The 12275-nt window shown below is 41.6% G+C and overlaps 1 protein-coding gene across 2 annotated transcripts in view; it reads left to right on the forward strand.

The window, feature by feature from the left end:
• ENTREP1 (endosomal transmembrane epsin interactor 1) overlaps positions 1–12275 on the forward strand; it is a 208633-nt gene that overhangs the window by 182794 nt on the left and 13564 nt on the right. For both annotated transcript variants that reach the window (XM_073543712.1, XM_073543709.1), the window contains exons 7-9: positions 3561–3690; positions 4569–4641; positions 8424–8561. In XM_073543712.1, coding sequence (XP_073399813.1) covers positions 3561–3690; positions 4569–4641; positions 8424–8561 — 341 coding nt within the window. The remainder of the gene's footprint in view (positions 1–3560; positions 3691–4568; positions 4642–8423; positions 8562–12275) is intronic.

Here is a 12275-nt window from a genome sequence, read left to right on the forward strand (position 1 = left end):
TTCTGCCTGCCTTTTAAATTACTGCCCTGCTAATCCTATAACATTCCCCTATGGGAATCGCTTTAGCTGCCACCATTTTGTCTCTATTGCACCTTTTTCTGTATTCTACCAAGCCCATTTTTGTGCCTTACTAATACATCAGTAACTGAAAAATCAACTTTTGACCCTCGCGATATGCATATCTATGGGGGATGAGTCTGGCGAGGCCTTGATTTCCCTGGAATACTCCTGCCTACCATTTTATAATCATGCCCCCCTGGCTATGAAAGACTGGGTTTACAAGAGTGACATCAATGTCATCTCTTTGCAAATATTGCACATGCACAGAACATTGCTGCTCCATGATGATGTGAAGCCAGGTGTACGTTACCCAGCTTTGTCAGTGCACTGCACATGCCCAGAGAGGTAGCAGTGGTGCAGGACTCATACAGCCGTAGAGGAGCTCCATAGTCACTTGATGAAAAATGTAAGACTGGTTTTACAGCCCACGTACTGTATACCACCAAATAAACACATGTGTATGTGTATATATTCATTTACATGTTGACTTTGGTGGGTTGTGTTTATTTGGTGGCATATAGGGGCTCTAAAACTGTGTTTATTGTGTACAACCGGCTTCACTGCCATTCCCCACCGGCTTCACTGGCAATCCCCATCAGCTTCACTGGCAATCCCCAGGGAGCAGGAATGTCACACGCATGCGTAAAATTTGCAGAGAGCCGAGGAAGATGTCACTCTTGTAAATCAGGTCTCTCGCTCCCCTGGGGAATGCTTACAAGATGAGGAGGGAGAATTACTCTGAGGAAATCAAAACCCCTCCGGTCCCCCACAGATTTGCATAGCTCAAGTGCCAGTTTAAAAGTTGACTTTACAATTATTGAGGTACTGGAAAGGCATGAAAATGAGCTAGTTAGAATATAGATAAAGGGTGCAATAGGGAAGTGATAATTTAGGAAGCCAGAGCAGCTGCCATGTTCCCTTTAGTGTTATGCTTCCGATGAGTGCTACCTGCTTCAAGAACTGTGTTTCCAGATTGTGCCTTTCTCTGTAAACCAGTAATCATCTTTTTTTCTTGTTTTATACCTCTTTTAGATGTAAATGTAAAAAAATTATATCTTTTCTTCACTATAAATTGCAGTCATTTTTGTAAATACATGGTGGGCCATTTATATGGATACATCTGGGTGGGCCGACTTCAAAATGGCCGCCATGGTCACCACCCATCTTGAAAAGTCTCCCCCCTCCCATATACTATATGTGCCACAAACAGGAAGTTGATATCACCTACCAAGTGGATAAATGCTCTACACTTTGACCGCTGATTATAAGCAGGTCATCTATGTAGTGTCCATACCATTTACTATGACTTCTATAGGTGTTTTTTGCTGGTCAGCCAGCCAATCATCAACTGTTAATTGGCTGCAGTGGATATGAGACACAACAATATTATCCACCAAGAAAAGCAGTGTCAACATCGCTGGAGCTGCGCCACTGTGGGAGGTGTAAATTCGAGCTCTGAATTGATTACTCTGGGGATATTCAGTAGTGGACAACCCTTTTAAGCCCTTTAAGTGTTTTAATTTTTTTTTAGGTTTGCTTGATGCTGCAGAATTGTCTAGAGGAGCCAGCATTTTGGCACAAATTATTGGTGCACAAAGGCCAACCAATAGGTGGTTAAAACTTAGTCTAAAAATGCCCCAAAATAATCCAAAAAATTGATGAAAAATTAGACCAGATAAGTATATCTCCCCTATTGTTTTGTTTTCTTACTAATACATGACCTCGGCTTGGATATATACTTTTGACCGGTATTGGTAAAATAGACCCCCGCTATCAAAATAATACATGACCTCATAAAGTATCCAAGCATGAAAGCCTTTTGCTTTTGAGCAGGATGTCTACAAATACTCTTAGGTGGAGTTCTGCAGGGGGTGCAAAACATAACTTATAGGTGGTAGTGCCCTTTAAATAATTGATTGACAATATTTTCTTGTGTTTGTTATTTCATATTGAGCATGAAACCGTTTCATATCAACATTTTCTCAAATTTCCCTGATTGTCCAAGAAAGAAAACATGAGCTCATTGTCACAAATTTTCATGGCAATGTTTCTTCATGTCGTTAGAAAGACTGAGTAAAATACAGACTCATTTGGCCAGAAAAGCATTATAAGAGGATTGCTGAAGTCCAACATTCTTTGCCATTAAGTAAGGAGCAGATGTTTATGTAGTTTGAACATGTAATTATTTTAATTGCTTCTTTTGGCATTGAATACATTAGCTCCTTGTTTCTGGATCATTCAGTGTGTTAGACTTCTTCTTGTTAGTGCCTAAAACGAGACTTACAGATTGTAGTAAGACAATAAAATTAAAGATGTAATGCCACCATGCTCAAAATAAGGCTGAAATTAGATCTGCAAAATAACAATAGCAAATCCGTACCTCCTCTTCTATTTTCACAGTTTCTTATTTGTGTTCTTACTGGTTGAAAAACATTTATCAATGAAAGATGTTTATTCACTGTTTGCCAATAAATCTGAATTTACACGTCAGCAAGACCAGTAACATAAATATGTCTTGTATACAAGTGTGTCAGTCATTTAGAGCCCCTAACTAAATCTAGTGAACATTGGTTGACAACTAGTGATGAGCGAGTATACTCGTTGCTCGGGTTTTCCCGAGCATGCTCGGGTGTCCTCTGAGTATTTTGGTGTGCTCGGAGATTTAGTTTTCATTGCCTCAGCTGCATGATTTGCGACTTGTAGACAGGCTGAATACATGTGGAGATTCCCTAACAAACAGGCATTCCACACATGTATTCAAGCTGTCTACAAGTTGCAAATCATGCAGCTGAGGCAATGAAAACTAAATCTCCGAGCATGCCAAAATACTCGGAGGACACCCGAGCATGCTTGGGAAAACGAGTATACTCCCTCATCACTATTGACTATGCTGTTCTGTCCCCACATGAGGCGAATGGAGATGTAGTTGAGTGGGGCTGGGAAAGATTCCTACCTTCCGTTTCCCCGATGCAGAGCAGACCGGACCATTGTTGCTGTTTTGCTGTTCATGCGTCCGGAGAGATGATACACACCAGATATTGAGAAGTCCAGACTTGTTTATTGGAAATCTGGACATACAGCATATGATTGGTAATGCAGTACTTCTCCAGAAATGCAGGTGTATCAACCCAGGTGGTACAGCAAGATGTGTGCAGCAAGGTATGCAGCAATATGATTCAGTAAAGTTAGCAATTTGTGTGTGTGGTCAAAAAACTGATGCCTTCCACAGCCTGGTAAGCGTGTCTTTCCCGGGTGAAAAAGAAACTAGTAATGGCAACCGGCAGGAAGAGAAGGAGTCACCTGACCTGGAAGTGGGAGGCATGTACTAGATTTAATTAGCTGCCGTCTGCTATACAGAAAAGGACAGCAGGTGGCAGCAGACCAAATGCAAAACTGAATACAAAGAAAGGTAACATAACACAATTATATAAGCATACAATCATAACCTTAGATGGAACAGCACATATGCATTACGGGTAATCCCGTGTTTTCTTTTTCAGAATGATTGGTAATGAGGTGATTCCACTTCCACACATTTATGGATCCAGGTTTAAAGGGGTTGAAGTGTTTTGCCCCATAGAGCCGCCTCCTCCATATGAATCTGTGGTTAGCCAAAGTAATTCACTAGAGGTAACTATGACTATTAGCAATATGACTTCATACTGATTGCTACACAGGTACAATGTGATAAATAGAAACAATTATTGTAGTACATACATACAAGTGTAAATACATAGTGTTACAGATACAAGGATGTATACACCAAAAAGTAAAAGTGTTCCAATAATGTTTGTTACTGGATGGGAGTACGAGTCCAGGCAGCTGCCGACATCCGACACATGTTTCGAGTACAAGCTTTAGCCAGTGGTCCTCTGTAAAGTAGGATGATAATCCATATGGATTGAGTTATGATATCTTATACCGCTTGTTCTTCAAACACATCAACACAACACTTTGGTCAATATTAGCAAAAATATATTGTGGAGCTTGCCAATTTCTAATAAACTTATAACAATAACGTTATCAATTACATCATTACTGTATATATCAACGAACATAATGGGTCAAATGCTTGTGAATGCTGCTTAAAACGGATTTGTCAGTATATTTCACAAATCTACATGCAGTATTAAATAGAACTCTTAGGTCTAGTGAGGCTGTTGTACTAACTTCTAAAAAAAAATTATGTCACAGTGGCTCTTGAAAGTTTAAACTCAGTCTCTGTCTACCTAAGCCTGATTGACAGCTCCTCAGCATCCATCCTCCCTGCTGCTGAGGTCTCACACTGCTCACTACAAGCTGCAGCTGTCATGCTGGGTGGGTGTAGACTGAATACATTTGGACTCATAAGGTATCTCATGCTATAGCGTAAAGCATAAAATCGTCAAAAAATTAGCTCAAAATTCTTGATTAATTCCCCCCTGTATGTCTAATCTGACCAGTTCTTATGATTATTTTCATTATTCAGTGTATTGTTTTATCACATAACTTCTAAATATCATTTAAAGGAAACACATTTGGAAGTCACAGACTGTGCTACAGATGCCGCAGTGGCACTGCCTGGAATCCCAAGCACATCAGGTGGGTGGTGTCATGATCCAGTGTTGGATCTGGCGGTATTAAATGCACAAAGTGAACTTTTTTTACTTTGGTTAAGTTCAAAGGTGTTTTGACTGTCCCCGGTGGTGGTTGTGGTATTGCACTTTGGGTTTTTGTGCACTTAATTAGGTATTAGGTGTGACACCCTATAAAGGTGTGCTAGAGGTGTGCAATCACTGCCTGTGATATTGTGAGTTTGTGTTCACTCTGAGTTTGGAGAGCCTGGATGAAGGATGGAGCTGGTGAGGAGTCCTGCGCAGCTTAGCCAGGGGGGATGTGTTTCAGCTATGGTGTCTGGACGAAGGGCTGGCATGGCGTGGTGGAGTCGCAGTGATGGTGTCAGCGGGAAGTGTCTGCATGGGCTGGTGGAGTGGCGACTATGGAGAGTGGCACTCACCATGTGGGACTTGGCCGCTGAGCTGGACTCAAGCATGCTCGACTTCGTGTCAGCAGCTGAACTCATCCTTGGGACTCTGGTTCTAAGCAGCTGCAACTGGTGTTGGACTCTGCTCCAAGGCTGCACTAAGGTGAAGGATCCTGTTATGGTGATGGATCCAGGTGGAGGAGAAGATACACTCAGGTGGAGGGCTCTGTTGCTAGGAGCGCACGCAACAGAGCAAAGCTAAGTGGTGTTTCCCCTGTATTGTCTCTTTCCTCATGTGTGTTATTAGTGCAGTGGTGGGATTAGTCTCCGCACCGACCCATTCCCTAGTGAGGGTTTAGGTTCAGGGTGAGCAAGGGCGTTGAGGTACGCGTGCGGCGCCCGGTGCGAAACCGGCATAGGGAACGTTAGGAGTGCAGGGACACTGGCTCAGGGGAGCTCAGGAGGTCTCCAATTCCCTTTTCCCTATTGCAGGGCCCACCATTGTTAAAGTTTCCCAGGTTCCCCCTTTATTATTTGATTATTGTATGTATAACGTGTAATACCTACATTCGCCAGGTGGAGGCGGCATATCTACCTGCACGTTTTACTATTTAAATGCGCCCCACTGGAGGCGGTGTATCCAGGGTCACGTGTGTTATGGGTCCGCGTTGCGGAAACATCTGCGTCCTGACACACGTGATCATGACAGGTGGAAATGTGGTAAGAATGATGAAAGTGAAAATGCCCATCCTGTCTTCTGTTTATATACTGTATTTTTTATTGTTATCAGTTTGATTTGTCTTTTTGTGCGTGTAGAATATTCTATCAAAAGGTTTGTTCATGAGTTTAAAAAAAAAAGTAGAAGAAGCAACATTCTTTTGTTTAATCCCCCAGGTCTCCAACTTTGATGCTCTGGTGGTCCTTAGTCCTTACAATGACATGATGTGACCTCTGCAGCCACTCATTGGCCCCAGTGGTCCCGTGACATGCTGGGATGACAGATACTTTATAGCTGCTGGAATGGAAACAAAAGCCAGAGTGGAGGGGAAACAGCAGAGCTAGGCTGGCAGGACAGTTTCCAGATGGTTTATGCCATCTATTCAAATGTAATCTTTTTCTTTGTACATTTTCTGCCACATGTTTTATTTTAGCACAAACCATCTTAATGGCAAAAGATTTTACAACAGAATTTAACCCCTAAAGTGCACTGCTAATTTAGCTTTTTTTTTTTTGTTTTTTTTTTTTTTTTAGAATTGAGCAGATTTTTCAAATTTTACCTGACCACATTCAGAGCATCATTTATTATTATTATTAGTAGTAGTAGTAGTAGTATTACTATTACATTTTGCTTTGTAAGGTTTTGTTTTTTTTTACATTTCTAGATACATTTATTTATTTTAAGCGTTTACTGAGCATAGATGTTGAATTAATTGTTTTAAGTGTAACAATTGTAACTATTCATGGCGTTGTCCAAGATTTTTACAATGATGGCTTATTCTTAGGATAGGATAGTACCTCAATATCCAGTTGGTGTGGGTGCAATACCCGGCACTCCCACCGATCAGCTGTTCCTGACGTTGGCAGCAGACGGATGTGCTCGGCTGCGGAGCTGCACAACTTCATCTACAATATAGTGACAATAGCCGGGTACATCTACCACCTATTTATTCTTTGTGAATCAATATTTTTAATATAATTTATAAAAAAAAGCATAGTTTTGTTAGTATCCCTCCACAAATATATACTAATTGAATGAATACTACAATTCTTAGATGTAATTATTAGAATCATAGAATGGTAGAGTTGGAAAGGACCTCCTGGGTCATCTGGTCCAACCCCCTGCTCAAAGCAGGATTCGCTAAATCATCCCAGTCAGATGTCTTTCCAGCCTCTGTTTGAAGACTTCCATTGAAGGAGAACTCACCGCCTCTCGTGGCAGCCTGTTCCACTCATTGATCACCCTCACTGTCAAAAAGTTTTTTCTAATGTCTAATCTGTGTCTCCTCCCATTCAGTTTCATGCCATTGCTTCTAGTCTTTCCTTGTGCAAATGAGAATAAAGATGATCCTTCTACAATATGACAGCCCTTGAGATATTTGTAGACAGTTATTAAGTCTCCTCTCAGTCTTCTTTTTAGCAAGCTAAACATTCCCAAATCCTGTAACCTTTCCTCATAAGACAGGGTTTGCAGACCGGTCACCATTCTGGTCGCTCTTTCTGAACTTGCTCCAGTTTGTTGATGTCTTTTTTTTTTAAAATGTGGTGCCAAAAGCTGGACACAGTATTCCAGATGAGGTCTGACCAAAGAGGAGTAGAGGGAAATAATGACTTCATGTGATCTTGACTGTGTGCTTCTGTTAATACAGAATTTCATTTGCCTTTTTTTGCTGCTGCATCACACTGCTGGCTCATGTTCAGTGTGTGATCTATTAGTATACCCAAGTCTTTTTCACATGTGCTGTTGCTTAGCCCTATTCCTCCCATTCTGTATATGCTTTTTTCATTTTTATTGCCCAGATGTAGTACTTTGCATTTTTCCCTGTTAAAAACCATTCTGTTAGTTGCTGCCCACTGCTCCAGTTTATTTATATCTTTTTGAATCCTCTCTCTCTCTTTTCAAGTATTAGCGATCCCTTCTAGCTTTGTGTCATCAGCAAATTGAATCAGTTTACCCTGAATTCCTTCATCTAAATCATTGATAAAGATGTAGAACAATACAGGGCCCAGGACAGAGCCCTGTGGTACCCCACTTGAGACATTCTTCCGACTGGATGTGCAGCCATTTACGACCACTCTTTGGGTCCGATCACTAAGCCAGTTATGAATCCACCTAACAGTTGCCTTGTCCATTCCATACTTAGTCATTTTTTCAATAAGGATTGTGTGAGATACTTTGTCAAATTCTTTGCTAAAGTCAAGATATACTATAGCTACATGCCCCTTTAAACAGGCCCTCGACTGCCACTGCAACAGAAAGCTGTAAATCATTGGTGGGGGTTGAGTTGTACAGACCTCTTGAATATGGAGGCCTACATGGCAGCAGGTTTACAAGTCCTTCAGTGATGATCTCCTTATGATAAAACACTGATATCTGTTTACTGCATTTATGAGGAATTCAGCAACCATATAAAAAGTAACAGTTCCTTTTAACCTAATAATTTGTTCCATCACTTATTGTAACAATAAATGTGACAAACATATTTCCAGAAATTAAGGTTAAGAGTTAGTAGCCATTAACCTAGTGCTGAAGTTACAGAGCAACGCACTTTATGTACTGCAGGTGCGGAAAGATGTTTTACAAATAAAATATGTTGCTGTTGATTAATTTGCGTCCGGAATTTATGATTTACCAATACATCCTTACCAATAAAATGAAGCTGAGCTGTGCTTTTCTTTACAGACGTTGCTGCCTGTTCTAATGAAGAAGTTATATCTGTACCTTCACCAACTGTACAAAATACAGAAGAGGATCCTGCTAGTAAACCACAGCGGAAAAGATCACACAGTGATCCAATCATCCATGATTTTCCACTAAGAGGTAACTTTGAACGACAAGAAGATTTATTGTGTGTCTGCATATTTAGCAACAACAAAAGAGGCCAAATTGGTTAATTAGCAGTTGCAAACATGACCAGGATACTGAGATGGTCTAAGAAGTCTCTCTAGCACATGTTAGGAGACTAGTGTTGTGAATAAGCACCAATGCTCCTAGCATACTTTGTATCTGCTTGCCAAGATTTGGCTACTTGCACAATACTAAAAACAGATTGTTATTGGCAGTACTCATCTAGTCTGGTATTGATGATTCTGTCACACTAAGGTGCGACCCGTCTTAATTGTCTGTGGCCGAATTGTAGCTTTGGCACAAGGTATACGTATACTCGAGAAAAGAATACACAAGACAAGAGGGTATCGTGTCAGTATGATTCTTCTCTGTCTTTAATCAAACGTGTACAGCTTTTATAACAGAATTTGAGCTACATCATCAGTTACATCATGGGCATGTTTCCAGTTACTATTTGCTTTTCCCAGGTCGCTACACAATTATTATGTACATTTCTGGGCTACCGTTTACTGCTCCCACATTGCTAGATAATACTTATATACACAAATATTGTCTTCTAGCTTGACTCACCCTGGTCCACCCAGTTTATTCAATATTTGATGAAGCTTAGGTGAGTGATACCATACAGAAACAACTCTAAGAAAATATAAGAAAATATAAGAAAATCAGAAGTATCTTAAAGCAACATGATCCCAATATCCAGCAAAGCGTCCATATAGTGATACAGTTTTGATTCTTGTATATATTCATGTGCCATATATTCTTCCCTTAACGGTATCAGTTACCAATCATTTAAAAAAAAAGAATGTATACTGTATCTTATGATCTGTTCCAACCATATTCGGTGATTTCTACTCCCATTGACTCTAATGACGTTCGGCTGTGTTCGATGAATATTGGAAAAACAATATTCAAATTCTATCGTATTCGTTACAGAATCCAAACAGATTGGCTCATCTCTACGTATCAGTGGTAGAGAAAACATTAAGACTAATTCATCAAACTGTATTTGCCAGAAAAGGCTCAACATTTTCATGCAAAGTGGAGTTGTTAAAAAATGTTGCGACTTTTGACCTTTTCATGCCAGTCTTAAGCAGCTCTGCCAATCTGGGTGAAGCTGGTTAAGAGATGGAATTAGGCATGACCACAGCCATCCATCAAATTCAGCAAAAGTGGTGGTGTTTCTTATGACAGAAATGCTAGTTTTCTATCGAGGCTCAAATCTTTGAGGAGATATGCCAAATTCTTTAAATGGCATGCGCCACTTGAATGAGTTCTCCATGAATTAGATAAAATGATGTCCATGGTGTAATTCAAACTGCAGCCCATCCTAGTTACATGTAAGGCCGGGTTGCAGACTGAAGAAATATAGCTCCCAAGACCTGTGTGTCAACAGGCAAGAGCTGTATCACACATACCTCAGTGGGCAGCCAGGATAAGTGAAGAAATATATCTATTCCTCACTAAAGGCCCCGTCTCACTAAGCGATCTCGGTAGCGAGATCGCTGCTGAGTCACAACTTTTGTGACGTAACAGCGATCTCACCAGCGAGATCGCTGTGTGTGACAGCGATCAGCGAGCGGCCCCCCTGCCGGTATCGCTGATCGCTGCAAGAAACCTCTGGACATTTCTTTGGTCGCTGGTCTCCCGCTGGCCAGCACGCATCGCTGTGTGTGACAGCGGGAGACCAGCGATCAGGTGTAAAAAATAATAAAAAAAATAAAAAATATAGTTATTCTCACCTTCCGATGTCCCGTTCAGCCATCCTGCCTCTCTCCACGCTCCGGTCCCAGTAAGCCTTTGCACGAATGACCGCGAGACTTTGTTATCCCTCGAGACCGTGACATCTCGCGGTCATTCGTGCAAAGGATCACTTGGACCGGAGCGTGGAGAGAGGCAGGATGGCTGAACGGGACGTCGGAAGGTGAGAATAACTATATTTTTTATTTTGATTCTATTTTCTACAGCGATAGCCAGCGATGCCGGGCGCTCAGCATCGCTGTGCTGATCGCTGGTGAAGCTGTCTGTGTGACAGCTCACCAGCGATCACATAGCGACTTACTAGCGATCCTGACACCTTCATATCGGTGTCGGGATCGCTGGTAAGTCGCTTAGTGTGACGGGGCCTTAAGCACAAGGGGGTTATCTCCAGCATCAGCCCTCTCAAAGTTTATTTGTTTTCCAGTTGGTTGCTGAGAGTCTCCATTCAGACTGTGTTCTGCTGTCAGACTGACGCAGAAGGGGGATGAAGCAGGAGATCTCCTAGTCAAGTACAGCATGGGTTTAAGTATTTCTTCCCACATCACAACCAGCCCCTGACTGAGGAATGTGTTGTACAGCTCTCATCAGTTGAGTCGCAGATCCTGGGGGCTGTATGTCTTCAGGCTGAAGCCCGTATTGACATGTGACTAGGATGGGCTGTAGTTTGAATTATATCAGGACAGCCATTTTATCTTGTTCTCTGAGAATCCCTTTAAGGAATTTGTCTGATTTGGCAAGATTTATTTTTCAAATTTTGGTGGAAAATAAGTATTTGGCCATTAACAAAAGTTCATCTCAATATTTTGTTATATATCCTTTGTTGGCAATGACAGAGGTCAAGTGTTTTCTGTAATTATTCACATTGTTGTCACACACTGTTGGTGGTATGTTGGCCCATTCATCATGCAGATCCCTTCTAGAGCAGTGATGTTTTGAGCCTGTTACTGGGCAACACAGACTTTCAAATCCTTCCAAAGGTTTTTTAAGGGTTGAGCTCTGGAAACTGGCTAGGCCACTCCAGGACCTTCATATGCTTCTTTCGAATCCACTCCTTTGTTGCCCTGGCAGTGTGCTTGGATCATTACCATGCTGAAAGACCCATCCACATTTCATCTTCAATGCCCTTGCTGATGAAGGAAGTTTGCACTCAAAATCTCATGATACATAGCCCCATTCATTCTTTCATGTACACGGATAAGTCGTCCTGGTCCCTTTGAAGAGAAACAGCCCCAAAGCATGATGTTGCCGCCCACATGCTTTACAGTAGGTTTGGTGTTCTTTTGAATCAACTCAGCATTCTGTCTCCTCCAAACACTACGAGTTTTGTTTCTACCAAACAGTTCTACTTTCGTTTCATCAGTCCATATGACATTCTCCCAATACTCTTCTGGATAATCTAAATGGCCTCTAGCAAACTTCAGACGGGCCCAGACATGTACTGGCTTAAGCACAGGGTCACGTCTGGCACTGCAGGATCTGAGTCCCTGGCGGTGTAGTGTGTTTCTGATGGTAGCCTTTGTTACGGTGGTCATTCACTAGGTCCCCCCCGTGTGGTTCTAGGATTTTTGCTCACCGTTCTTGTGATCATATTGACCCCACGGAGTGAGATCTTGCGTGGAGCCCCAGATCGAGGGAGATTATCAGTGGTCTTGTATGTCTTCCACTTTCTTATTATTGCACCCACAGTTGATTTCATCACACCAAGGTGCTTGCCTATTGCAGATTCAGTCTTCCCAGCCTGGTGCAGAGCTACAATTTTGTTTCTGGTGTCTTTCGACAGCTCTTTGGTCTTAACCATAGTGGAGTTTGGAGTGTGACTGTTTGAGGTTGTGAACAGGTTTCTTTTATACTGATAAGACGTTCAAACAAGTACCATTACTACAGGTAATGAGTGGATGACAGAGGAGCCTCTTAAAGAAGAAGTTA

The sequence above is a fragment of the Dendrobates tinctorius genome, unplaced genomic scaffold (assembly GCF_039654945.1).
Source record: "Dendrobates tinctorius isolate UK_male_01 unplaced genomic scaffold, ASM3965494v1 ptg000134l, whole genome shotgun sequence".
In the NCBI taxonomy this organism is placed as follows: domain Eukaryota; kingdom Metazoa; phylum Chordata; class Amphibia; order Anura; family Dendrobatidae; genus Dendrobates; species Dendrobates tinctorius.